At 43.0% G+C, this 27,831-nt stretch overlaps 13 protein-coding genes across 13 annotated transcripts; 8 read left to right on the forward strand and 5 right to left on the reverse strand.

Moving 5' to 3' along the window:
- Window positions 1-126: 126 nt before the first annotated feature.
- Window positions 127-1,377, forward strand: SAMD00019534_039030 (hypothetical protein; the record flags this gene model as incomplete). Its single annotated transcript, XM_012900408.1, has 1 exon — window positions 127-1,377. One exon carries the CDS (start codon window positions 127-129, stop codon window positions 1,375-1,377), a length of 1,251 nt encoding a protein of 416 aa, XP_012755862.1.
- Window positions 1,378-1,545: 168 nt separating this feature from the next.
- SAMD00019534_039040 (hypothetical protein) lies at window positions 1,546-2,331 on the reverse strand (the record flags this gene model as incomplete). The annotated part of the gene is made up of 1 exon (XM_012900409.1): window positions 1,546-2,331. A coding segment is annotated over one exon (786 nt), but the record flags the coding sequence as incomplete, so codon positions are not given.
- Window positions 2,332-5,231: 2,900 nt separating this feature from the next.
- SAMD00019534_039050 (hypothetical protein) lies at window positions 5,232-6,465 on the forward strand (the record flags this gene model as incomplete). The annotated part of the gene is made up of 2 exons (XM_012900410.1): window positions 5,232-5,424; window positions 5,501-6,465. 2 exons carry the CDS (start codon window positions 5,232-5,234, stop codon window positions 6,463-6,465), a joined length of 1,158 nt encoding a protein of 385 aa, XP_012755864.1.
- A 25-nt stretch (window positions 6,466-6,490) lies between these two features.
- SAMD00019534_039060 (hypothetical protein) lies at window positions 6,491-8,363 on the reverse strand (the record flags this gene model as incomplete). Its single annotated transcript, XM_012900411.1, has 5 exons — window positions 6,491-7,129; window positions 7,208-7,274; window positions 7,350-7,580; window positions 7,672-7,897; window positions 7,982-8,363. 5 exons carry the CDS (start codon window positions 8,361-8,363, stop codon window positions 6,491-6,493), a joined length of 1,545 nt encoding a protein of 514 aa, XP_012755865.1.
- An 886-nt stretch (window positions 8,364-9,249) lies between these two features.
- SAMD00019534_039070 (hypothetical protein) lies at window positions 9,250-10,215 on the forward strand (the record flags this gene model as incomplete). Its single annotated transcript, XM_012900412.1, has 4 exons — window positions 9,250-9,334; window positions 9,408-9,636; window positions 9,719-9,803; window positions 9,889-10,215. The coding sequence occupies 4 exons, from the start codon at window positions 9,250-9,252 to the stop codon at window positions 10,213-10,215; spliced, it is 726 nt and encodes a 241-aa protein (XP_012755866.1).
- A 1,089-nt stretch (window positions 10,216-11,304) lies between these two features.
- On the forward strand, window positions 11,305-13,156 carry SAMD00019534_039080 (hypothetical protein; the record flags this gene model as incomplete). The annotated part of the gene is made up of 4 exons (XM_012900413.1): window positions 11,305-11,526; window positions 11,640-11,994; window positions 12,077-12,646; window positions 12,738-13,156. 4 exons carry the CDS (start codon window positions 11,305-11,307, stop codon window positions 13,154-13,156), a joined length of 1,566 nt encoding a protein of 521 aa, XP_012755867.1.
- An 869-nt stretch (window positions 13,157-14,025) lies between these two features.
- SAMD00019534_039090 (hypothetical protein) lies at window positions 14,026-15,823 on the forward strand (the record flags this gene model as incomplete). Its single annotated transcript, XM_012900414.1, has 4 exons — window positions 14,026-14,265; window positions 14,403-14,754; window positions 14,820-15,194; window positions 15,465-15,823. 4 exons carry the CDS (start codon window positions 14,026-14,028, stop codon window positions 15,821-15,823), a joined length of 1,326 nt encoding a protein of 441 aa, XP_012755868.1.
- A 193-nt stretch (window positions 15,824-16,016) lies between these two features.
- SAMD00019534_039100 (hypothetical protein) lies at window positions 16,017-17,072 on the forward strand (the record flags this gene model as incomplete). Its single annotated transcript, XM_012900415.1, has 1 exon — window positions 16,017-17,072. The coding sequence occupies one exon, from the start codon at window positions 16,017-16,019 to the stop codon at window positions 17,070-17,072; it is 1,056 nt and encodes a 351-aa protein (XP_012755869.1).
- Window positions 17,073-17,098: 26 nt separating this feature from the next.
- Window positions 17,099-19,591, reverse strand: SAMD00019534_039110 (hypothetical protein; the record flags this gene model as incomplete). The annotated part of the gene is made up of 3 exons (XM_012900416.1): window positions 17,099-18,140; window positions 18,228-19,075; window positions 19,292-19,591. 3 exons carry the CDS (start codon window positions 19,589-19,591, stop codon window positions 17,099-17,101), a joined length of 2,190 nt encoding a protein of 729 aa, XP_012755870.1.
- A 238-nt stretch (window positions 19,592-19,829) lies between these two features.
- SAMD00019534_039120 (hypothetical protein) lies at window positions 19,830-21,971 on the forward strand (the record flags this gene model as incomplete). The annotated part of the gene is made up of 3 exons (XM_012900417.1): window positions 19,830-21,437; window positions 21,503-21,636; window positions 21,701-21,971. 3 exons carry the CDS (start codon window positions 19,830-19,832, stop codon window positions 21,969-21,971), a joined length of 2,013 nt encoding a protein of 670 aa, XP_012755871.1.
- A 94-nt stretch (window positions 21,972-22,065) lies between these two features.
- On the reverse strand, window positions 22,066-23,399 carry SAMD00019534_039130 (hypothetical protein; the record flags this gene model as incomplete). Its single annotated transcript, XM_012900418.1, has 3 exons — window positions 22,066-22,867; window positions 23,014-23,192; window positions 23,283-23,399. Coding segments are annotated over 3 exons (1,098 nt in total), but the record flags the coding sequence as incomplete, so codon positions are not given.
- A 323-nt stretch (window positions 23,400-23,722) lies between these two features.
- Window positions 23,723-26,398, reverse strand: SAMD00019534_039140 (hypothetical protein; the record flags this gene model as incomplete). The annotated part of the gene is made up of 3 exons (XM_012900419.1): window positions 23,723-24,523; window positions 25,651-26,212; window positions 26,307-26,398. Coding segments are annotated over 3 exons (1,455 nt in total), but the record flags the coding sequence as incomplete, so codon positions are not given.
- Window positions 26,399-26,808: 410 nt separating this feature from the next.
- Window positions 26,809-27,696, forward strand: SAMD00019534_039150 (hypothetical protein; the record flags this gene model as incomplete). Its single annotated transcript, XM_012900420.1, has 1 exon — window positions 26,809-27,696. The coding sequence occupies one exon, from the start codon at window positions 26,809-26,811 to the stop codon at window positions 27,694-27,696; it is 888 nt and encodes a 295-aa protein (XP_012755874.1).
- Between the last annotated feature and the right edge of the window lie 135 nt (window positions 27,697-27,831).

Genomic DNA, 27,831 nt, shown 5'->3' on the forward strand with positions numbered 1-27,831 from the left:
CCCCCCCCCCCCCCCCCCCCCCCAATCCAATCAATTTCCAACCAACTCAATCAATTAAATATCAAGCAAACTCAACTTGATATAATTAAATAATYAATCACGGATAATCATTTAAAACAATCAGAAATGCTCACGTCAGAGGAACATCGTGAGGCTTGCAGAGTCTATATGCAAAAGTATAGAAGCAAGCCAGAGAATCGGGAGAAGATCAGACAACAGAACGCCGAGTACCGCAAGAGGAAGAAGATGGAGTCGATCAGACAGGTGTCTGAGATCGGCTCGCTCGAGCAGACCGTCGACGGCTTTGAGTATCGCATCAAGATGCTCGAGACCGATCTGAAGGAGGCTCTGTTCAAGGTGTCCCTCTACGAGCAGGAGGGCCGTGCGCCCCAGAACTTTGTCAACCACATTGCCTCACTCAAGAACCAACTCGACGCCAAGCACTGCCAGTTGGAGGCCAAGCAGTACCAGCTTGACACCATTGTCAGCGCGGCCAATTCTAGTCTGCAGGCTGACTCTGTCGCCACTGCCTATCAATCACTGGTCAATGCCATTCACTCCATTGCCAATCCATCGTCGTCTGGCTCAAACTCCCCAATCAACACTTCATCCTTCTTCCAAGTTGCTCAACAGCAGCAGCAGCAACAGCATGGACATTCTCCATCGCTGTCCTCTGCCTCTAGCACACCATCCCCTTCTCCCAAGCAGCACTCGCTCTCCTCCAATGGTCATACTCTCGGAAGTTTGGCCAACTCTAACAACAACAACAACATCACATCAACATCATCATATAGAAAGAGCACTGAGCTTTACAACTCATCCTCGCCACCATCATCCCCAAGCCTCCACTTCACACCAACATCCCCTTCGTCTCCATTCACATTGAACAGCTCCACTGGAATGCCATCACTGTCCATCCATCAGCCATCGACGCCGACGTCGTCCACAATGGTGTCATCTCCATTTTCACTGCAAGCCCAACACAGCTTTGGCTTAGTCCCCGAGAGTCTATTGCCCCAACAACAACAACAACTTCATCACCTGCAGCAACACATTCAGCTGCAGCAGCAACAACATCAGCCGGCTCTTCCAACAACCAAATCGATCAATTCTTTTTCCCTCCTGGCCGACTGTAAATCAACATCCTCTTCATCCACATCCACATCCAATCAATCGTCACCACAATCAAACACCAACAACATCAATGTCAATCATCCACTATCGTTACTATGTGACGTACTTCAAAATGAGACCTCTTTGCAAACTCATCAGAGGACCCAAGCACCAACTTCATCTTCATCTTCATCTTCATCGAACGAATCCAAGACCAACATCAACTTTGTCCTCAACAGTGGGAGGTCAAGCTTCACGATATAACCTACATCTACTACTGCCACAACCACAATCACCATTATCATTGGTGACCATCATCTAAATAAAGAACATCCCCTGTCCTACCCTTACCCTTACCCTTGCCCTTACCCTCACTTTGATCATAATAATGATATATAATTTATTTAAATAATACAAGATAGATAATTAGTTCTTCACTTCCAGTGCATCAATGAACCATTGATACTCCTTCTTCATCAGGAAGATTGATACTATCTTTCGGACCAACCATGGCACTTCTTTGTTGAGTGAATCACCCATCACTTTGTAATGTAGTGATGTGTCGTAGAAGGCACAAAAGACAAACTTGTCAGTGCCAGCTGCCTTTCCTTCCTTCTTGCCTCTCTCCATGATAGCTTTGGTGATCTTATCCTGTTCCTTCTTCGACATTGTCAACACGATTGGCATCAACAGACGCTCTTCATCATTGAAGTGCAAGACAACACATTCTCTAGTCTCTTTGAACTTTGCCGACAGTTGCTGACATGTGGCCTGGATGGCTGGACGTGTCTCTTCATCCACATGATCATACTGCTCGAGGTTGGTCATCAGTGCTCCTAGCTCAGTAGACAAATGATGCCATTGAGCATGTTGTTTGTCAAGGAAATCAAGGTGCTCTTTGGTGGCGGTATCAAAGGCGATCAACTCTGGCCACACGTCTTGGTCTTCATGATCATGGTGGTCGTTCAACAGATTGGAGATTGCTCGGAGCGCACGCAACACACTGGTGATCTCTGACTTTGACTTTGGATGCCAAGTAGACAATCGTGTATCGGCCATTTCAAACAAACGATAGACGCACATATGTGCCCACATCCAACCGGCCATATGGAATTTAGGATTGGTCAGGAATTGCTTGTATTTGTCATGGTCAATATTTGGTATGTTGTTGCAATTAGTGGTGGATATATCGACTGCAAGTGAAGACATTTGTAAATATTATTAATAATAGTATGTAGTTGATTGATTGGTTGATTGATTGTTTGATTGACTGAGTGATCATTGAAAGTGTTATTTATAATTTTATCACTTGACACCCCTTCAATACAATCAATCAATTATTATGTATTCTTTGATTAATTTCAAAAAGACATAATGGATGATATCCGACTCCCTTTTGTGTAACCTTTACAAGTGTAATCATTAGTTTACAACAACTTCTGTTTGTTTAATCAAAGAATTGGACCTTCTAAAAACACCAAAAAATGTAGTGCTGTTCGTTTCCCGAATGATTAACAAGAATGTAATCACAAAAGTAAAATTAATAACTAATAATTATACACAATGATATATTATCTAATCTGGATTATCAAGGTGAGGCTCTATTGTTGTAAAGTATTTTTGGAATGTAAACCGAATAAAAATTTTCCGGGATAAGTCAAGAGAATAGGGTTGTCCCATAATGTCACCGACTTTAACTCAATTGGTAGAGTGTTTGACTGTAGTGTAAACAAAGTAATCAAAAGGTCGCTAGTTCGATTCTGGCAAGTCGGAAATTTTTGTTTTAAAAAAAGAGATTTTTTTTTGGCGCAAATCAACTTCGATGTTTCGATTAAAAAAAAAAGGGACAAATTACCGCCCAACTAATTTATTTATTAGTAAATAATAAGCCTCGACCTAGTTATAAAAAAAACAATCAAGTTTTTATTTGTCATTTAAATATAGTAGATGTTGATTAATGGTGTCCAAGGAAATGAATCCACAATTGAACAAGTCCTCACAATGTCTAAAGAATAGATTATCATCAGAGATTCGACGTAGGTTGACATTTACATTCTTTGTAGTCACCTTTAGACTTGTTATCCATTTGGGCACCTTCTTCATAAATCGCAACAAGTGATTGGGTTGATCAATGTATGAAGACCACATCAATGAGTGTAATGATCTTGGTATGGACTTTGCTTTGAGTTTTCCACTGTACTCATATAGACTCAATTGTTTGAGTGATGAGGGTAGTTGTTCAATATCAATTGTATGTATATAATCATACAATGTCAATGATGTTATAGAGTCTGGTAACATGGCAGCCCTTATCCTAAAGAATCCAACAGTATCGCACCATATCTCAAGTTTTGTCAATCTAGATGTTGTTGTTGTTGGTGGAAATCTTTTGATCAATATTGATGAATTGATCACAATTGAAAGGTATTCCAATGAGTTTGGTAAATTGTATAAATCGCACTCAATATCATTGTTGAAGATAGTGCCAAGCCCAGTGTCATGGAATAAAGAAAGTGAGGAAAGTGATGGAAATGTTTGTGATGTGATCATTGTGATATCCACTATATCAGTCAAATTCAACTTGGTCATTTGTGGATATGTATGATTGGAGAAGATACATTGTAGGTCTGCGGCCGACAAATATAATGATCGCAATGTTTGATGATACAACTCGTGTCTATAGTGGCCAGACAATCTAATGTCTGTTAGACTTGGTGGGAGATTGACCATTGGATGATGGAGATTCACCTCTCCTGGCATATAATCAAATGGTACGATACCATCAGAGTATGGGAATCGAAGAGATGTGAGTGATTGAGGCAGAATGTCATTATCCAATGATTGATGAAACCTTGGACCAAGCTCCAATGTCCTTAATGATGATGGTAGTGTGCCTACACTGACCTCAGAGCAAGTATACACTAACCATGTCAATGATGTTGGTAGTGTTCCAGGTGTGAGATGTTGATTGAATGCTTGGCCCAAGTCTAGATACTCTATTTTAGGTGGAAGGTCACCAGGTAAGATCATTTGATTGAACTCACATCCAAGTTTAAGTGACTTTAGATTGAGTGGTAGGACTCCAGTGAGCTTGCCATCAAATTGCATGAATGTAATGTTGGTCACAGAGTGAGGATAGACTGTTGATGAGCCTTGTGTATAGGTCTTGAGTGAGATTGGTTTTGACCTATTGATCAAGTGTTGTTCATTCATTATTGTCCAAAAGTTCTGATCGACAATATCTTTGGGGCAATCAACCAAATGGATTGATTCCACTTGTGGCAGTTCAGCAAGTTTGCAGGTCAACTGACTCATTCTTTCAGAGTTGTTCAATATTTCTTTGCCTTTGATTGGATGGACCATTCGATTGATTGATTGAATGATTGAATGAGATTGTTAGTTGTTGGAATCATACCATTCAATTAAGAGGAGTGAGGATTCTTACCAACAAATATTGTCTTGTCATGTTTGTTTCGAAGGAGTGGAGCATTGGAACTGGTATGCATGTATAGTCTATGTGGCTTGTTCATCATATCATTGAAAACAATGTTCTTGTAATGCTTTAGACTATACTCTGTACTATTAACTCTATGTAATGAGTCAATTGACAATAAGTTCATTGTATTAAAGTTCATATAACTACATGTTGATTGATAGAATCGTTTGCATACCAATGACAACGTCAATCTATCAACATTATCATCCAAACATGATACTATCTCCTTCAACATTAACATTGATAATGACTCCATCTTTATCTTGTATTATTATTATTAATGTTTGAAAATGGACCACAATGATGTTCAATAAAGTGATTAATCATTGTAGTTTTGAGTCAACAAAGAAGAAGAAGGAAGGTAGGAAGGTAGGAGTGATATATATAATACAATACAATACAATACAATACAATACAATACAATACAATATAATACAATATAATATATACATGAATGAGCACATTCAATCAATCAATCAATCAATCAGGCATCAAATCATTAAGATCAATAGAAAGGATACCATTGTCGGTTATAGATTGGATAGACAACATTGCAAAGCTAACACAATTCAAGAAATACCTCATAACAAATGGATACGATCAGTTTGAGAGCATTCTGTTGATGGAAGCTGCTGACTTTAATTCTGATTTTCCACAAAGCTACCGACAGTTCATCCTGAACAAAGTTGAGAAGCTTAAACGATTCGTTCAGGAAAAGAATATCAAGTTGCCGTCTGGGCGTGCAACATGGGAGGAGCCTCGACAATTGAAGCCGCTCATTGAATTGGACGAAATCAGGAAGTTATGCTCACAAGGTATGTGTCTGTGTCTGCGTGAGCGAGGACCAAGATGACACTGACTGCCTGACACGACACATACTACTCCTCATAGATGTATTTGATCGTGCCTCTGATATGTTTGACAGCATTATAGGAGTGGATAGAACAGTTGTCGTCACTGGGAAAATCAGTGCATCAGGTTCACAGAACACTGCTGGAGAGAAGCCCACATACAATGTTATGCTTAGATTGCATCCCGACGGCACGGTACTCGAGTCCACCTGCGAGTGTCCACACAAACCTGGCAAACTATTGTGTCAGCATCGCATTGCCATTTTGATCAACTTATCCAACAACAAGCTTAAGAATGATCCAATGAAGGATCAAATAGACGACCACGGTCTTATGAATAGCACCAGTTGCTGCGACGGCAGCAACAACAACAATAATAACAATGGCAACATGGATGCAAGGGCGGTTGTAGATGAAGTCGATGTGGAACAGATGACCAAGAAGAGGAAGAAGCATAGGACTAGCACCAGAGTTTCCAAGATCAGAATGGACTCAGACAATGCAGATAAATGGTTCCCCAATTTCCGCAACGGCGCGTGGTCACTGCTCGTTGCGCTGTACAAAGATGAGATTGCCGCATCGCACTTGCTCTACGCGGCACCCACACGAGCAGAGTTGACGGTCAAGGCCAAGGAGTATTATCGACATGCAGTAAAAAACTCCTTGTGGCGTGGCATGGCACAGCTGGTGAAACGTGAAATGGTCATGGTCTCTGGCAAGGGCCGATTTGAACGCTACAAACTGACACCAAGGGGTCGAGTGATCGCCAAGAAGGTCACCGAACTCAACGACAATAGCAATATGAGCCTAAACGTTGATGACGACGACGATGATCAAGATCAACAGAGTGGCAACAACACAATCAATGACATCATGGACTTGGGCAACACATCTAGCGTGAACAATCAACAGCACGACGATCCTGATCAAAAAGAAGACGCGGATGATTGGAGTGATAGCGACACCGAGCTAATGGACTTTAATGAAAGTGATGACAACCTTTAATGTGACTATAATGGTGATCTAGATCTTATCTTCTCTTTTGGAACATATACTTGAGAGCAATGGACACCTCCATTACTGCCTCATTCGACTCGTCAAGACCAATGGCAAAGAATCCGTGTGGAGAGTTGGTGTAGCGTGTGTGGTTGACGTGCACGCCAGATGAGCGCAACTTCTTGACGTAGAGCTCACCCTCGTCACAGAATGGGTCGTGGCCCGCAGTGATGACGTGGGCCTGGGGCAGATCGGACAGGCCCAGATTGGAGCTGCTGGCCGCTCTGATTGGACTGGCGTATATGTTGTCCACGTCGTCCTGGTGGCAGTACTTGCCGCTGAACCAACGGAAGAAGCTCATGGGCATGAGGTAGCCCTCCTGGTTCACCACTCGCGAGTAGTACTTTTCCTCGTTACGCTTCATGTCCAACACGGGGTAGATGAGCACCTGTCCGCACAGCTTTGGAGTCTGCTTGTCGCGTGCCATCAGTGTGACGGCCGCCGCCAGGTTGCCTCCAACACTGTCACCTGCCACAGCGATCCTAGTGGGATCACCATCGAATGACGAGCACTTCTTTACTGCCCAACATGTTGCAGCATAACAATCCAAGGCAGCTGCTGGGAATTGATGTTCGGGAGCTAATCTATAATCTACGGATACAACTACGCATCCCTATAGTTCCGTTCATTTCGTTTGAGTGTTAGTACTGATGGTAGACGGCATTGATTGATTAATTGTCGTTTTCCTTACAGCTTGGTTGGACACCAGACGGCATAGACCATCGACGGATGGTGTTTCGATTGACTTGGTGACGAATCTGATTGTGTATGAATGAATGAATGAGTGAGTGATTGGGCAGCCACGACAAGTCCAGTTTTATCATACAACATACCCTCCAGTATGGAACCACATTAGGATGGGGAAGTTTGTCTTCTTCTCACCTGGCTCCAATGATGGATTGTAGATCCTGACTCTGAATCCAGTGCATCCCTGTACATCAAGATCACCAGCCTCCAACATCAAGTCCTGAACTCTTGACACTGGTATCGCAGTGGATGGATAGTTCTCCAATGAATCAATGACATTCCTGTCAAAGTCTCCATCCTCATGTGCTCCCATTTTCCTGTTGTTGTCGTATGTATGATTGATTGAATGATAGATGAGTGAGTGCATGCACAATAAGATCAGATTGAACCTAACAAACAAACACCTACCATAGCAACACCTTGTGTAGTGCTGACACGACCTTGGTCTCCTTGCTGACACCACCAATGTTTACGGTGATGGTCTCTTCCTCACGGGCTCGCTCATTGAGTGTTGTGGTGAAGCACTTTGAGCACACCTTGACTCTGGTAGTATATCCAAACTGTTGAGGCAATGAAACATTCAATGAGCAACATTCTCCACAGAACAAGTGTCCACATCTTCTACAATGATGTCCTAAAGATAGATAGATAGTATGTGTCAATCACTCATTCGATCAATCAATCAATCAACTTGATCAGATAGACAGCGCGTACATACTCCTGTTGAAGAGAGTAAACTCTGAAGCGCACATCTCACACTTGTTGGATGAGTTGTCTGGTACCCACTCGGGCTTCTTGATTGCTGGAGGTGATGCTGGATCAGTCGATGTAGTCGATGTTGTAGTGGTGGTAGTGACATCATCTGAACTCTGTTGTGGTTTCTTCTTTCTTGGTTGTTGTGTCTGTTGTGTCTGTTGTGTCTGTTGTTGTTGTTGTTGTTGTTGTTGTTCACTACTAGTAGTGGAATGTTGTTGTACATCTGAAGAATCATCATTTGATGATGTTGGATATGATAGGGATGACGTAGTATTGGTGTTTGAGGATTGGAATGGGGAAACAAATTCCTCTTCCTCTGCCGCCAATGATTGATTGAATGACATTGTATTTAGTTTCTATCTATCTATTTACAACATAAACTTTAAACTAAACAAATATATATATATATATATACTAGAGATAAAGAGATAATGAATGAATGAATGTCTATTGTTGAGTTTGATTGATGTGAACACACACATTCACACACTCACACACACACATAACACTCATTTCACCAGTTCATACACGACTATTTAATTTTAATTAAAATTGGTTTGGAAGATTCTTGTTGAATGTCATTCTGATCAGGCAAAGATTGTTAGCTGTCTGACATGTTTGTTTAATTATCTTCAAAAAGTAAGAGATTCTGCAACAACAACAATGTTGATATCAATCTTATTGTTGTTTATATATCTGGGTACACTCAATTCAGATAGTAATAAATAGTTCATTGTTACAACCTTTTATGTTAGATATATTAACTATATAATAAGTAGTATCTACCATTTTATTGATTGAATGAATGGATTTGACATCCACCCATCCAAAATCAATGACATTGTGGCACAAGGACACCACCATTGTGTCAGTCATTATGTGAAGTTGTTTATTCAAAACTAAATTAATTAATGTGAGATAATCTTTGTTCATTCATTCATTCATTAAAACATCGTTCAATCAATTACAAACAATAAAACAAACAGACAGACATACATACAGACACACACAAGACAGGAAACATACAGAAATACATACATACATATAAACAAAACACAGAACAGAGAACAGAGAACAGACATATTGTACTATATTACAAAGGAAAAAGGAGAAATAGATATTTGTTGTATTATTAAATATATATATTATTTATATCTACCTAGTTGACAGCATCAATATCATCACTATCAACATCAACAACGACATCAACAACTACAAACAAACATAATAATGTCAGACGATAGACAAAAGGAGAGGTTAAAGGAGCTTCTAATGAAGCCAGAGAATGCTGTCTGTGCAGATTGTGGCTCACCAGGTATGTTGGTTAAAATCAAGTATGACGTATACATTCATTATCTGACATATATATACTTATGCAACAACAATAGATGTACAGTGGGCAAGTATCAACTTAGGAGTATTTATTTGTATAGTATGTGCAGGAGTGCATCGACATCTTGGAGTGCACATCTCAAGAGTAAAGTCAACCAACTTGGACTCGTGGAAGGAGACTGAGGTCGAGATGATGGAGCAATCAAACAATGCAAAGTCCAACAGAGAGATATATGAGAACACTCTGCCCAAGGACTTTATCAAACCAACCTTTGGTGATTCAATGTACGGTAACTCAGAGCTCACCATCCATGTCTTGATCGTCTACTCACACCTCTAAACCCATTCATTCACCATTCATAAACAGAGGACTTAAGGAGCAATGGATAATTGCCAAGTATTTAAACAAGTCATTTACACCTCCAGACACAAAGGATGCAAAGAGGATAAATGTAGGTCATTCAAAGATCTCGAGAGAGTGTCATAGTCGATCGAATAACATCCACTAACTTACCCGCTTTCAATCAATATCAATAGTTCGATGTAAAGGAGGGATGGATAACAAAGAAGGGAGAAGTGGTAAAGAGCTGGAAGAAGAGATGGCTTAGGTTGGTGGACGGCGAGTACCTTTATTACTACAAGGGCACCACTGATAAGGTTGAGTGCGGTACGATATCACTGCGCGAGAGTGGTCAGATCGACTCAGTGTCGGAGGTGGACAGCAAGCCATACTGCTTCATCATCTCCACACCGAAGCGTCGTTACCTAATCAGCTGCAACACTGGCGAGGAGATGTTTAGATGGATTCAAATACTGCGACAATGTGCCAGTCAACTGAGTAAGCAACCTCAACAACAACAGTAACATCAGTAACATCATCAACCTGGTCTGATCAAGAGGCGACAGGGCAAGGAGTGTCCATCCAACATCCGAGATAGAGAGATAGAAGCCTTCAACAACAAATAAAGGCTACGCTCACACACATGCGTGGGCTTGTCTAACCTTGCGAGCGACACCCAACCAGAAGGTGAACTTGACGCATAATGTGATCATGATTTGTCGTTGAATGTTAAGGGGGGTGATGGGAGGGAATCGATGAAGGCCCCCGACGTCTAGTTTTCGAATTTTTAATACCCCGATGACGGTGACAATGACGACAATGAAGACGACGGATCTCACTCACCTCCCTCTTCTCGTTTCCAGACTACCGACCGACTGAACGATAGAACATCCCGCCACACCAACACCACAACCACAATCCTACCCAAACTACACTTTTTATTACAAGTGTTGTATGCTTGTGAGGTTATTATCCATGAAAGAAATGAATGAAATAAGTGTACAAAGAAATTTCCATTGATAGAAATACTTGCAAAAAATGACTTGTCATTCTTGACAACAACCGACACACACACAAACTCTACCTCTACTTGTTTGGTGTTGGTTTGTGTTTGTGTGTGAGTGAAGTGAGCTTGAACGAGAGAAACAAACGACACCAACAACAACCCCTGAGACCCTAAGTCACATCACTCTCTCACTCACATCACTCACTTACATCAACTTCCCCTTCTCTCTCCCTTTCTTTACTTTAACTTTACTTTAACTTTACTGCCTGCTGCTGTATTATCATTTATCATTAACATTATTATCTTTTTACAAACAAAGAGCAAAGAGTCCAATATTTCTTTGCATAACTACCAACAGCCATTTCAAACATTTGCTTGCTTTGGTCTTGGTCTATCTGCAAAGGTGATACAATTCAACTTCAACAATATCAATCAACAACATAATAGCTTGGCTCAATATATATATATACATAATACCATTACATCATAATTATATAATTAATTAATTATTATTACTACAACATTATTTATTATTATTATTATTATTACCAGATTGTCAATAACAACAGATACAGTGATAACGAACAAACAAACAAACAAACAAATAATGTCTTCGAGATATAGTGACAATGGGTCATCTTCATCTCAAGAGGCAAGAGCGATGGAGAGAGCACCATTGATGGCTCCACATCCACCAAAAGCCAATCAACTGAGTATAAGGACTACAAGCAACAATGCTCGTAACATCAATATAATGGTGCTCACTGTGTTCCTCTCCTCTATTGGTTTCACTCTGATGATGCCATCAATGTATGGTTACTTGAACTCTGTAAGTCAATGTCCAATCAACGATTGATTGAATGATGTACTCACTCACTCACTCACTCACTCACTCACTCACTCACTCACTCCACAATCAATCAACTTGATAATGATAACCAGGTGAATCCGAAATATGGAGATAGATACAATGGATGGGCAACAGCTATATACAGTTTTGGACAGTTTGTGGCATCGCCAGTGTTTGGATACTGGGGAAATAGACGACCAACGATTGAACCAGTGGTCTTCTCATTGGTGATTGCATTGATTGGAAATGCACTGTATGCCACATGTTCATCGTTTGGACAAGCATTCATCCCAATGATCTTCCTCGCAAGATTCCTCGTTGGTGTCGGTGCTGGCAATGTCGCAGTATGTCGAGCGTTCGCCTCTGAGAAGTCAGACATCTCCAACAAGACCCAGGTCATGGGTAAGATGTCTGGTGCACAAGGTGCTGGCTTTGTACTTGGACCAGGTATGTCACAGACGATTGATCGATTGATTGAATGGGATACCATGCAGATGCAGTTGCTAACACACATACATATACAATGTAGCATTGGGATTCGGACTTACATATGTCCACTTCTATATTGGTAGTCTCCCAGTTAGTAAATTCACATCGCCAGGCTACGTGTCTGTATTGCTTGGAATCGTCAACATCATATTTGTGGTCATCTTCTTCAGAGATCAACCAAGTTCAGTGACTCCAATCAGCTCGCCAGTTGTACAATCGATCAACAGTGTACAAGACGAGGAGGTTGTTGCGATCAAGAAACCTGAGGGACCTGAGGAGGACCGTCTGGCGGTGTACATCTCGATTTACCTGTTCGCCGTCGTCATCTCGATCTTTGCCGTGTTTGAATCAATCATGGCGATGATGACCGACAAGTACTATGGCTGGGGTCCACGCGCCAATGGTCTGCTGATGGGCTGCTCCGGTGTGCTGAGTCTTGTCGTGTTCTTTGCCATCTCTACTCCACTCATCAAGAAGTTCCAAGATCGCAAGATGGCACTCTTTGGCTTCTTCAACCTCTTTATCGCACTTCTCTTCCTGGCATCCTACGACAATGGACCCTTCAACTGGGAGAAGGGATTGCCCAAGTGGCAACTCTTTATTGGTGCAGGTAATGTTACAGCGCTCACCGCTCACTCGCTCATTCATTCATTCGCTAACATACCATCACTCAATCAATCAATCAATCAATCAATCAAAAGTGTTCGTCTCGATTGGATATCCTATCTCGTCTTCAATGATGTACGCTATCTTTGCCAAGATTCTCAGTCCAAAGCAACAGGGAACAAAGATGGGATGGTTGACATCGGGTGGTTCGTTGGCTAGAATGCTCGGTCCACTGTGGGCCACAGCGTTGTTTGTCGACGTCGCCGATGATGTCCTGTACCTGACGTGTGCAGGCCTCACTGCCTCTGCCTTTATCGTGCTATGCATATTCTACAAGCGACTGGCGCCACATTCCGACTACATCAATGCACAGATACAGAAAGATCAACAGCAACAACAACAGGATGATATGTCACACGATGATGATTATAACGATTATATTGAGAATTACAATACTACACCACATGGCGGATCAATCTATGTCCGTGACGATGACCTTTCGATATCACAGTAATAACTACTACTACCAACATATAATAATAATAATAATAATACAATATATAGAGATAGTACCAGTACGTACTGGTACTACTACAACGTTCGAACACACATAACTTACTATTGGATTGGATAATTAATAATTGATTGATTGATTGACTGATGATAATGATTTGATGGTGCACCATCGCGACCATTTCGCCACGTTTCCAAGGCCTTTGGTTCCATGTTTATCACTCTCTCATCACTCGACCGCACAGAGAAGAGGGAGAGCAGTCCAATGACTAATCTAGGAAGAGTCCAATGAACAAATAGATATCTGGTGCTTGGAGCAAAGAAGTTTCGATCACCAAATCAGCACTGAGTGATTTGCTGTTTTTGCTGTCGTTTGGTGGTGGGGTCTGAGGCCCATTGGGCCTTTGTCTTCCAATTTTGCATCACAAATACTCACCCGTGGTATCATCTCCAATTGGAGTGAGTGAGAGACTCGAGTTGATGGTGCACTCACTGTCACAAAACAAGAAGGGTTAGACAGAAGAGAATGAGAGAGATGATATTATTCAAACACAAACACACAACAACACATAACAAACAATACCAGAGAGATAGTGTAGTAAGAAACATACTCCGCCTCTTCTTCTTCCGCTGCAACAACCAACCACAATACAACACTACCATCCCAATAACAACAACTTTTTTTGCGGCACTACACTTACACCTCATTATCTCTTTCACCTATTTATCACTTTGTAGTGTAGTTGTAGTATTATTATTATTTATTTATTAGGCCCCAAAGACTAGCCTTAGCCTCAGCCCAGCCTCGATCACCCACACTCACACCAACACACACACACACGCCAACAGATAGAATAGAAAGATCAACAAATGTCTCTTGACAATAACAACAATGATGATAGTGATGGAGAGTCATCGTCTTCATCGTCATCATCCAGCTCATTGATGGAGAATGCTCCATTGATAGTCCCAGCAACAGCTGGCAACCAACTCAGCTCAAAAACCTTAGCAATGAATGCCAAGAACATCAATCTGATGGTGCTCACAGTGTTCCTCTCCTCGATTGGTTTCACACTGATGATGCCATCCATGTATCCTTACTTGAAAAGTGTAAGGAATCGCGGATGGACTGGTTGCTGCGCAGGTTGTGGCTATGCGTGTGGCATCGGCTCGGACGGCCGGCCGTCAAACAGACAAAGATGATTGATTGATTAACTAACATAACATAACATAACAAAATGAATAAGGAAGCAAAAGCGGATGCTAAATACAACGGTCCACTGGTAGCAATATACAGTTTCGGTCAGTTTGTAGCATCGCCAGTGTTTGGATATTGGGGAAACAGGAGACCAACTATTGAGGCAATCATCGTGTCCACCTTGGTGGCCATGATTGGAAATGGCATCTACGCCTTCACCAGTGAGTTTGGCCAGGCTTTCATCCCAATGATCTTCACCGCAAGATTCCTTGTTGGAGTTGGCGCTGGAAACGTTGCCGTCTGTCGTGCATTCGCTTCAGAGAGGACCGATGCCAGCAACAAGACCCAGACCATGGGCAAAATGTCTGGCGCACAAGGTGCAGGTTTTGTAATTGGACCAGGTATGTTGATCATCTCTACCCTCGACCCTCGACCCTAACCCCTTGCTCTTGCCTTCTTAATCTAGTTATCGGATTTGCATTGAGCAAGATTAACTTCAACATTGGAAGTGTGGTCGTTAGCGAGTACACTGCGCCAGGTTTTGTCTCGGTGATCCTCGGTTTGGTCAATCTTGTTCTGATCCTCCTCTATTTCAGAGAGACGCCAGTCGTTGCCAAGCCAGCAGCACCATCATCATTGATCAACAGCCCACTGGAGGAAGAGACTCTGCTCGTCAAGAAGGACGAGCCAAAGGAGTCCTTGCTGCCAGTGTTTGTCTCGATCTACTTGTTCGCCGTGGTCATCTCGATTTTTGCCGTGTTCGAGTCCATCCTCACGGTGATGACCAACTATTACTACAAATGGGGCACGAGTCAGAATGGACTGCTCATGACCTGCTCGGGTATACTCAGTGTCGCCGTGTTTGTTGCCCTTTCCACGCCCATAGTCAAGAAGTTTGAGGATCGCAAGATGGCCCTCTTTGGTTTTGCCAACCTTTTCGTCGCCCTCCTCTTCCTGGCCTCCTACGACAATGGACCCTTCCATTGGGAGAAGGGKTCTACCCATGTGGCAACTCTTTGTTGGTGCAGGTAATGTCTTAAAGATCGTCAGTCACACTCAATGTCCAATCACTAACTGGAATCATTCCATTCCCCTCCCCCCCTCTAAACAGTGTTCGTCTCGATTGGATATCCAATCGCATCATCATTGATGTATGCCATCTACTCAAAGATTCTGAACCCATCAAGTCAGGGAACAATGATGGGCTGGCTGACTTCTGGTGGTTCATTGGCTAGAATGTTCGGACCACTGTGGGCCAACGCCTTGTTTGGCGTTGCCGATGATATCCTGTTCTTTACATCTGCAGGTTTGACTGCCTCTGGTTTCATTGTCTTGTGTATATTCTACCATAAGCTCGCTCCACGTAAACAGCCCGTCGTTGAGGAGGTCATCATCAACACTGACAACTACAACACCACTCCCATTGGCGAGACCACCTACGTTGGTTCCATCTCTGTCCGAGACGAATAATTAATCACATATATATTAATTAATAACACAACCCCTCCTTCCATTATCATTATCATTATATATCTTTGATTGATTGATTAAGTGAGTGGGATAATTCCAGTGGGGGTTTGGCCTACTTTGAGTCTTTTTGATCAAACACATTCACATCACATTCAATCATTCATTTAAACAAAGAAAGAGAGATATATAGAGAATGATCAATATTACAAAGGAATACTCAATAGACTATTTGTGCTACTCATTGGATGACAAGTACATTGGTGCTGCAGCATCAAGTCTAACTGGTGCACTGTGGAATGGACAGGTCTCAATAGTAGACCAAGCTTCAAAGTCCACAACACCCAACTCTATCAACTATAGTACACATCATGGTAACACTTGTATAAAGTGGTTGACCAATGACTCTATGATCGTCTCGTCAGACGATGCCAAGTTGACCCTCGTCAAACTAGACGATATTGCCAAGACATTGATCGATTACACTGCAGCGCACTCTCAATCTCATTCTCAGCCGCACACTCAATCAGACACAACATCAACGACATCGACGACATCAACGACGTCAAAGCCAAAGCCACCTGTACAACCAAGGTCGACACCTTCAACAAACATACTAGAGTCATTGTTCACAAATGCACATGACAATATCATTAGTAGCATTGATGTGATGGGAGACTCAAAGGTGGTGTCGGCAAGCTGGGACCGTTCGATCAAACTATGGGATGTCAACGCGAGAACAATGCTCAATCAGTTCAATCTACATTCATCGCCCGTACACTGCGTCGTGGCCAATGGACCACTCATTGCATCGTCATCGGGCAATAGAGTGGTGATTGCAGATACGCGCTCAAAGGACCCGAGCACAGTGACTAATCACATGGTGTCCAATGGCATTGGATCACATTCAGTATGCTGGCGTAATGGCAATGTCGAGTTGCTATGCGCCGGAGACAATGGTGATGTCTTCATATTGGACACGAGGAATATGGGTACAACAGAACCATCAAAGAGATACAAGGGTCATCATCAACTGATGATCAATCAGATCAAACTCAATCCACACAATAGCAATCAATTCGCCACGGTCTCGGACGATGCCAGTCTCATCATCTTTGACAGCTCGAACGATACCATTGTCAAGAAAGTACAACAGACATCATGTATCCGTGCACTGGATTGGAACAAGTCAGAGGCCAACCAACTTGTAATTGGCACAGTTGGCAAGCAGATGTCAATCATCACAATCTAAACAAAGTTTGGTTATTTGTTCCAAGGCTATCCTTTTATTTCCTTCCTTTCCTCTTTCCACCAGTCTGCTGTTGGTCCATTGATTGATTGATTGATTGGGTGAGTGATTGATTGGAATAGTTCCAGTGTGAGTGAGTGGATGTTAGTCAAACTGGACTTTGGACCATGTTCCACGTGACTTGGACGTCTTACCTTTGATGGAATGAATGATATCTCGAGGTCGCCAGAATCCTTGGTGACGACTGTGGCGTTCTTGAGTGGATTGATTCCTTTCTCCTCCTTGTCCACACGTACTGAGAATGGTGCATTCTGCAGCAGTTTGGTGTTCTGTCCCTTCTTGTTTAGTGATGACACTGAATGACCTGCTCTAATCTCATACATGCTAACCTTCTTCTTTGGTCTCTTGGAGTCCACATCATCATCCTCTCCATCATCATAATCGACATCATTATCATCGCCGCCAATTCCATTTGAAGTTGGATATGCATCATCCTCGCCATCATCAAAGTCATCATCTTCGTCATCTTGGATAGCTGCAGCAGCTTTGCCGTTGGTTCCACGACCTTTGCCATTGGACACTGGTACATCTTGATCATCATCCTCGTCATCAGAGTCCACCTCTTCAAAGTGCTCGGCGATGGCTGAGTCCAATCTTGCAAGCTTGCCACGTGGATTGAGACGCTTGAACTCTTCAGAATCCTCTTTGGCCTCAAAGTTGGGGTCAATAAACAATTTGGCGAAACGTGGATCGTGCAGTGCGTTGGCGCCAGCCTCCTTCTCCTTCTGTTTCTTCTCCTTGTCGTCCTCCGAATGTGTAAACTTGATGGCTTGCATTCTGTTGGCCATCTTGGCATTGACCTTGGGTGTCTCCCTCTTAACAGCAGTCTTTGCGGCGATTCTCGAGCCAGTCTGTTTCTTCATCTCCTGCTCTATCCTATTAGCCCTGTACTCTTGGTATTCGAATGGATTCTGTGCAGCCTTGATCTTGTTATACAACTTGATATGAATAAAGAATCCATGCATATATGCTCGCAACAAGTTGGTACCAATCATCTTCTCAATGTCCAGTCTGTAGTGATTGATTGATTGATTGATGATTGATTGAGTGTGTTAGTGAGTGATGGGAATGATTCCATACGGGTGTCCCACGACTTACTTCTCGACCTCATCTCTTGTAATGAACTTGTAGTTCTCGTAGACTAGTTGCTTGTCCTCCTCCAACTCTTCGGTGAGGTTGTCGAGGAATGAGGACCACTTGGGTGCTGGTCCAAGCGAGGGCACGTAATAGGATTGTATCTTTTCGGTCTCGCCTGGCATGATTATCAGGCCGGTGCCATCGATGGACAGCACGTCGTTGATGGGACTCTTGGGCTCGAGCACCATGAACAGCTTGCCCGTGTCCTTGTCGAATGCCTTAAGGATCTTGGAGTCGGACGACATGAAGCGGGTGACGCCGGCGTACGTGTGGAAGTTGATCGAGTTGATGGGCAGCTGGTATTGGTGATGCTTGGTCATCACGGGGTTGGCCGCACGCATGTCGTACAGCATCACCACACCATTGGATGTGCCGAGGCCTAGCAGCAGGCCATCGGGGCCAAACTTGCCGGCGGATATCTCGACGTCATCCTGCTGGATGTTGTAGCCTGGGATGGACGATGCCACATTGAGCGCGGACACCTTTGTCCTCTGTCTTGGGTCCCAGCACTCGATGGCGCCATTCTCACCGCCAAACATCATCAGCTGATGCACGGGGTTCTGGGCCACGACGTTGACAGCTGGCAAATCGGTGACCAGTGGTGTCATGAAGCGTCCTTCCTCCAAGTTTAATCTGTAGACCTCGTTGCCGCCTGCGCCAATATACAAGTCGCATGATGGTCTATGATATGTAATGTCTCTTCCCAACTTTGGAATCCTAGTCTTAAAGTATGTTCCATACTTTGCATGGAACTCTATATATCTATCCTCTCTCAAGAACACTGGCTTTGAATAATCATCAGATAATACCTATTTGATCATGAGTGAGAGTGATCGAACCAGTGATTGATTGATTGAATGATTTGTTGTGAAAAGGAATCATTCCAAAAGATTGATTGAGTGATTGTGAGCGAGAGATTGAGTGAAGGAATCATTCCAAATTATTGATTGATTGGTGGAGTACGAGTCAGTCCGTGAATCAACTTGATCAACTTGATCAACTAAACCTGAGTGATGGATGCTTACCTCGAATTGAACGATCTGTGAATCTAGTGTCCTGGTGACCTTTGATGAGAGTTGATTCAGCTCAAACACTTTGAGTTGAGGTGGGTATATACCGGTGGCCATGAGGTACTGGCCATCGGGAGTGATCTTTACACGACGTGATGAAGTCTCGAATGCAAAGTCTTGTATCAACTCTATTCTCTGTCTAAACTCCTCATCCTTTCTCAATTGATCACGTTTCTTTTCTGATAACCATTCAGGTAGTGATTTACCTGCTGATACATTATATATCTTTACACCATTCGTTGTTAAAAGATTCATTCTTTCTCTATATCTATATTTATATAAGTATATATTACTTGTTGTTTGTAAATGAATGAGTTGTTTGTGTGAGATCAAGACGACTCGGTCGTTCTTTTGACAAATTTGTTAATTTATCGAATTTTGAGTGTTTTGTCACAAAGACGAGCGAGACCATCCCTCGAGCCCTCATTTCACCTTAACTTCTTCTTGTTATAATATCTCTTGAACATATACACAAACATATATTAGACATAAAATGCCAAAGAATAAGAAGATTGAAGAATCATCATCAGATTCAGAGGATGAAAAGAACATTGAACAATCAAGTGTATCATCATCTGAATCAGAGGCAGAGTCTGACGATGATAAAGTGATGAAGAAGACTACAACAACATCATCAAAAAGTGATAGTGACTCAGATTCATCATCACCATCATCAGAGTCAGAGTCATCAGAGTCAGAGTCAGAGGAAGATGTAAAGAAGTCAACAACAACTACAACTACAACAAAAACAACAACAACATCAACAAAACCAAAGAATAGAACAATTGAGGACGATGAGGATGATAGTGATGAGAGTGATGACGATGATAATGCAATGATGGATTCAAGATCATGGAATGATGACTTCCTTAGATTGTTGCCAATGTTGAGCAATAAGGATAAGTCATTGTATGATAAGGACTTGAGGTTCTTTAGTGAGGAGCAGAGACAGAAGGACTTGGAGAGTTTGAAGCAATCATCGTTGGCCAAGAACAAAGACAAAAAGAAGGAGATCACACTTAGACAGATTGAGAAGGATAAGATCTTGGCTTCAATGGACAAGGATCAGTATGAGGGCAGTGATGACGACCAGGAGGACGACGACGAGGATGACGAGGACATGCCCGCACGTCCACAATCATTCGACGATATGCCTTATGTCAAGCAACAAGAGCATCTAAAGAATGCATTCAAGATGGCCATGGCCGATGATGACGAGAACGATGGTGACAACGCCGATCAGGACAGCGACGAGGAAGATGATGGCGAGTTGCTCAAGAAGAGAAAGAGGACCGAGGAGGAGGAGGAGCGCGAGAATGAGGAGTTTGAGGAGTTCAAGAAGCGTGTCACTTTGAACAAGGATGAGGACAGCGCACTGGCAATCGAGGACTACTGGAAGTCAAAAAAGATCGACAACGAGGACGAGAAGTTCCTGCGCGACTACATCGTTGGCCAGAAGTGGATGTCCGACTCAACCAAGCTGCCCACGTACGAGGAGATCATCGACGAGATCGACCGCGACCGCGAGGACCTCGACCGTCAGGACAACTTTGAGCACTCATTCAACTTTAGATTCGAAGAGCCAGGCTCCAGCGTGCTGATCACCAACCCGCGTAACCCGGGCGACTCTATCCGTCGCAAGGAGTCCAAGCGCAAGGCCAAACGCGATCGCAAGAAAGAGAGAAAGGAGGAGGAGCGCGAGAAGCAGGAGGCCGTACTGAAGCGTCTAAAGAACGAGAAGAAGAAGGAGATCCTCGAGAAGGTCAAGGAGATCCATGGCATCACAGGCAGCACAGCACTGGACATGGACCCAGAGAGCATCAGGAGCATGGATCCAGAGATCATGATCAAGGAGTTGGTGGAGAGCAAGTCAAAGAAGCGTCAGAAGCACGAGCAGGCTGAGCAGGATAATGAAGAGGGTGCTGGTGACTATGAAGGCGAGGAAGGAGATGGACAGATGGCACTCGATGACTACATGGACTCTGGTTATTTCGACGAAGACGACGATGGAGAGGAATGGTCCGAAGAGCGACTGCTCAAGGAAAAGAAAGAGTTGGAGGCAATGTTGGACAACTATTATGGTGTCGATTATCAAGATATTGTAAGTCATCATTCATGGAGCTTGCACCAATCAATCATATTCTAACATGTTCCATAATCCTTTAGATTGATGGCGATACACCAGTCCGATTCAAGTACGTCAATGTCGACTCCAATGATTACGGCCTGTCCCTGGACGACATTCTGTCCAAGGATGACAATGAGCTGGAAAAGGTTGCTCCACTACATAAGCTAGCACCGTAAGTCTTCTGTCCTCATCCACACTCAATCAATCACACTGTAAACTAACTTAACATATCGTAGATATTACAATGAGGCAATGCAATATCAGAAGAGACAAGTCAAGAAGAACACCAACAGTAAATACCAGACATGGTCGAATAAGACATTTACTTTGAAGGGTACCAATAGACCATTATTCCGTAAGCCAGCTGCTGTCAAGAAGGTTGCCACTGGTGCACCATCAACAACATCATCAGCCACCTCACCATCAGCAGCAGCAGCAACAGAATCAGCATTCCAACTGGACAAGAAGAAGAGGAAGAGCAAGAACAAGAATATACTCAAGCAGTAAACACATCCCATCAACTTGTCGATTCCCTACGATATATTGATTGATTGTGATTATTATTATTTAATTATTATGTTATTTAAACCTTCATTTCGGCCAACTTGGTTGTGAGGGCTTCTTGTTCTCTGTCCTTCTTGGCCTGTGCGAGTTGATCCTCGTACTCTTCCAGTGAGATGAGATTGTGGTCTTCGGTGTGGTTCTCTCCCTTGCCGTCGTCGACGCAGTCTTGGCAGACGACCTTGCCACACTCGACACAGTACAGCTCGGGCAGGTTGTCCATGCACCACTGACAGTCAGAGATCTCCTCGACTGCATCGTGCACCTTGTGTGCCGACTCGATACGCTTCTTGAGCTTCAGGTCGTATTGCTCCTTGCGGATGGCCTCCAGGTCGTACTTGCTAATGTCGTAGTTGGCGGTGGTGTCCAGGATCTCGTCGAAGTGCTTCTCGGTCAGGGTCGTGGCGACGCCCGTGTCCAAGCGCAGCAGACCAAAGATCATATTGGGATTGGTGGTGGCGAGAACCAGGTCAGAGAGCGCGCCAAACAATGCCAGACCAAAGCGCAAGAGGTAGTCGCGTCCGCCCTCAAAGAACTGGTCGTAGAAGCGGAACAGCTGTCTGAATGGCAGACAGTGCACGCACAGACCAAGGAACCAACGTTGACAGAATGTGGCTGGATCAATGAGATTGGCAGCCAGGTGTGCCTTGATCTTTGGATGGAAGTCGCCCAACAAATGATAGAATGTGAAGGCCTCTGTTCCAAAGTTGATTGCCTCATGCTTCCAGTATCCTGGCAACAGTGCGTTGATCTTTATCAACACTGCAATCGCTTGGTGCTCCTCCATTCCCAACATGAGGAAACTTGTGACGAATGACATTCCTTGTTGATAGTCTCCAAATCTTGTATAGTTAAGTTGATTGATTGATTGATTGATTGGTTCGTTCGTTCGTTGTGGTTGGTTTGGGTTGTTTGTGATGTTGGTAAGTGAGTGATACTACTGCGGCCTTCTCCTCGTCTTCATCCATCTCATCCATCTTCTACATACTGCTTGTTCAAGTATGTCAATATTCTGACGAGTCTCTTCTTGCTCTCGTCGTTTTCGAAAGTTCTCTCAGCGTCGAGAACGAATATTCTCTGTGGCTCCTCAGTGCCATAATCAATTGGCTTTAGTTCCTCGTCGATGATGTTCAACTGTTTTCTCCAGTTTGCCATGCGTTCAATGATCTGTTCAGACATGTCGTTTGTATTGTATTACATTACTTTAGTTAGTTTGTTGTGTTCTTGTCATTGCAATAGTAATCATTCATTCATTACCTTGTCAACTCCCTCCTCCTTGATGAATCCACGATCCATTTTTAATAGAGGTTGCTTGAATTCGTCCTCCCAGAATGTAGGTTGTCTCAACATGTTTGATTGATTGATACAATTGTTATATATTGTTATAAATGTTATAAATAGTTGTTTGTTTGAATGAATGAATGAATGAATTGACAATCGTGTTGGGGGTTTGTCTTGAAGGACTTTGAAAAAAAGAGAGAAAATGCTCCAAACTAAACAAGTTGTGCTGACTCAGAAACACGAAGAGTTGTGTGGCAACAACCTCGTAAACAAAAAAATGCTCCCCATGGTGTGAATGGATGTTGGATGTTGGATGGATGGGAGTCCGCCAATCGACTGGAAGGACTGACTATCTTGACCAACCTGTGCAGGTGATCACTATATATTTATATATTAGACAGTGGATCAATCAATCAATCATCATCACTAATGACTATACAATCGTCGTCGAATTGATTGCCAAAGGAGCTGTTGTAAGATGTGGGCATGGAATGGTTCGTTGAAGAGTTTGTGAATGTTGATGTTGATGTAGTTGTTGTCGTTGTTGGAGTCGTGGTCGTTGATGATGAAAGTGATTGTTCTGTTGTTGTTGTATTATTATTATTATTATTGTTGTTGTTGTTGTTGTTGTTGAAAGAGGGATCTTGTGAAATGTCCATATCGTCTGGACTGCCACAATTGCTATTAACACTGATATTGCCGCCACTGTTGTTTAGTGTCTGTTGTTGTAGTAGTTGTTGTTGTTCTGATTGTTGTCCGTTGTCTGCTGCCACTACTCCAGCATCTGTTGTAGTCGTTGTCGTTATATCTCCCTCCATCGAATCGTCTATCTCGGGCGAGCCCGATCTCTCCAAGGACTCTGCATCCTCTTCCTCATCCTCTTCTTCGTCGTCATTGTCATTGTCATTGTCCTCGTCTTCTTCTTCATCATCGTCTTGAAAGAATCCACCTCCATCGTCTTCATCCGCTTCAACTTCCTCCACCAGTACAGCTGGATTGTTGGCGTCATTCGAGTTGAAGTCAAAGTCATATTCGTTGCTTGACTCCTCGACGAGAGGTGGCGTCGGTGAGAGCATAGAGTCCACGTCAAAGATGTCGATGGTCGTGGTGGCCGACGACGAGTTGTTCTCCTTTGTCCTGCTGCCTCCGCTTCCATCGTCGTCCTTTGGCTCTGGCTTGACCGTTGACCTTATCGTTCTTCTTTGCCCATGTGCCATCGGGTTGAACAGTGATATTATAACAGTCCTCTGGTATCTCTGTCAATATCTTCTCTGTGAACTTATCAATAACCAGTCTCTCTGGAGGGCCTGCCCTATGGCATATCGGGCAGTTCCAGAACTGTTGTTGGAATGAAAACTGGATATAATACTTTGATTGATTGGATATTAGTTGATTGAGCGCGAACCATGATGATGATGATGGACCATGAACATACATTTAGATCGAAACATTGAAGATGTGTACATGATGCTGTCTTGGCTGGTTGGGAGATTCGTACAAAGCTGAGTGGACATCGAACGGTCATGTCATAGCATAGCTCCTCAATATCATTATCCTTGTTGGCATTCAGTGATTTCAGTTCTGTCTTTACCATCCTCTCAACAATCTAGATAGTTGTGGGCGCGCAAGGTATGATCAGTTAGTTGATCATTAGTAATGACCAATATGATGTTGTGAAACATAACACATACCTTCTCCATGGGCACCTTCTTCACAAGTTGTACAATGAGTAAGCCATCGACTCGAGTGTTTGTCTGGAAGATGATCTTGTTCTTCTCCTTGACGAATGGTGTAATGTCTATTGGCTTGGGGATGATGTTGGCAATGCATCCAGATGGGTTCCTGATTTTGATTGGCTGTTTGATTGAGTGGACTATGTCAGCATAGTTGTTGCCCTCCCATTGCACTTGTGATCACTTACCAATTGTACATTGACTCCATTGATGAACAACCTCATGTCGTGACTGTAGAGCATGTTGACAGAGTTGTTCAACAGTCTGATGTGGATGAGGTATTCGTCGCTCAATGGGTCGGTGGGCTTCAAGGTGATCTTGCTGTGTGAGTCCGTGTCGATTTCAAAGTCGCGCTGTCCCGTCGAGCCCTTGGTGATCCAACACTCGGCAAACAACTTGATCGACTCGTACAGCAGTGATTGGCCATTCGATACGATTGTCCAGTCGATCTTTTGTTGCTGGGCATTGTTGTAAATGTTGTTGGGGTTGCTGATGGCCGAGCCGGTCTTCTTTGCAGGGGAGGTCGGCGCTCCAGTTGTCTTCCTTAATGTCTGTATTGTTGGGCGCGGCGGATGTTGTGCCAGATGCTGCCCCAAAGTTGGCGCAGGCTTTGGTGCAGTTTTCTGCGGGAATGTAGGAGGCTGAACGATGTGCGATGGGAACCCAGGTTGGCTCTGCGCTGTTGAGGCGAATGTCGGAGCAGTGGCTGGTGGCTTTGTTGCGTGTTGTATTGGTGTCCGTAGAGGATTGTTGTTCAAGCCAAATGCGCCAAATGGATTGCCAGCGACGCCACCACCGCCACCAAAGATCGCTGGTATAGATGTTGTTGTCGACGATGTTGTCGATGATGATGCAGTGTTCTGCTGCTGTTGCTGCTGCCCTGATGATGTCGACGATAATGCTTGCTGCTGTTGTTGTAAACCTGGGAAATGAAATGATGCAGGCTGTAGAACTGTACTGAGTATTGGAGGTGCAGTATTTGCCAACAATACACCGGTGGCTTGCCAGCCTGTACCAGCTCTGAATGGACCAGGTACATAAAATGCTCTGAACACCTTCTCCACCAGATCCGGCTTATTACCCGTCATTGATATCGAAGTGTCCACATTATACTTTAAATACTTTAATATCTTCTTCAACTGTTCAACATGTAATCTCCTGAGTGAATCGCGGCTTCATTGATTGTTTGATTGATTGATTGATTAGTTGGTTGATTGATTGATTGATTAAAGTATGAATGGATGATGATGATCATCCAAATACATACTCTCTGATCTTCTCTTTAAACTCTGTTGAGCTCATAATCAGACTGCCTCTGATCTTGTCCAGATGTTCTTCGGCGACTAGCATAGACGACATTTTTATATCATGTGCTTTCTCCTTATATATATATTATTGTTCCTCTTTACTATATATACAATAAATAAGCACTACTGTCTGTCTCTCTATCTCTATCTATGTTACTCAACAAACAAACTAAGTTCTCAAAGTCATAATGGGCTAGACCTCATTTTGAAAGTGCGCCCTTTGTTCCCTGACACACTAACCGCAAACTTTCATTCACACTCAAGTTCTAGAAAGTGCTCATTCACACACTTTCATTGAGTTCCAATCACATCGAATCTTTGAATGGATAGATAATCAAAAGGTTCACCGTCATTCACTCCAACAACAATTCAATTGAATTGCATTGATTGCAATCAATCTAACAATCAATATTGTTTATATTAGATATATATACATTAGTAACAATATATATAAGTATAAGTATGAAGGTCCAGTTCTTTAAAGGAAGGGACTTCACTGGTGATACTAAGGTGTTTGAGAAAGAGTGCTCATGGAAGTATGAGGCAGACTTGAAGGAGAGACATAGGTTCAAGTCAGTGGTAGTGGACAATGGTACATTATTGATTGCTTATGAAATACCAGATCCAACATACCTCAAAAGGAAACCAGACGGTGGACTACATCATATATTCCATCCTGGACGTTATCCAGACCTGCCATCAATAAGCAACTTCTCAAGATACCAAATAATCAACAGCGGTCCAACTACATCATCATCATCACCAGACAATGCCACTATTATCAACAACAACATATCAGTTATTGACATAAGATTAGATGTATACTCCAACAACTCATCACTCACCCAATCACAACATACTCAACAATATCAACTTGTAATCAAAGACAAAGACGACGTAAACATATTCGCATGTGTACAACAATCATCTAATGCTGCTGCTAATGATGGAGATGTCCAACCATTCACCCAATGTACTATAAAGTCTATTCCAGGCAACGATGCATCTCTGATACATTGGCAAATCCAGGAGACACCAAACGGGGATGAGTCCAATACTACCAAGCTGCCCTTGTTCAAAGGTCAATGCACTCTCACTCGTAATCAACTCAATGGCATCTATACACTAACAACTACAACGACCACGACCAATGTAAATACCCAAGCCCAAGACCAAGATGATGAGGATAATGTACTAGATGGCGCCTCAATGCCCATCAACCTTGATCTGATACAAGTCGGCAAGACTCAATTCATATTCTCTCTGGACCTGAGGAGATTGTCTACAACTACCTGCCGGCCTGCCAGTCCATCCAAGCTCAAATGGATGGGCGAGGTGTCGGTCAACTGATCAACAAACTCTGATTGATTGATCACTACTTTGATCTGGATGTCTGGCCGAAGCCAAATAAACATGGCGCAACAACTACAAGGATGGATACTACTTGGAAATATACACATGGCCAGCCAAACCATGGCTGGCCAG

This window comes from Acytostelium subglobosum (assembly GCF_000787575.1).
Source record: "Acytostelium subglobosum LB1 DNA, scaffold: scaffold7, whole genome shotgun sequence".
Classification (NCBI taxonomy): Eukaryota; Evosea; class Eumycetozoa; order Acytosteliales; family Acytosteliaceae; genus Acytostelium; species Acytostelium subglobosum.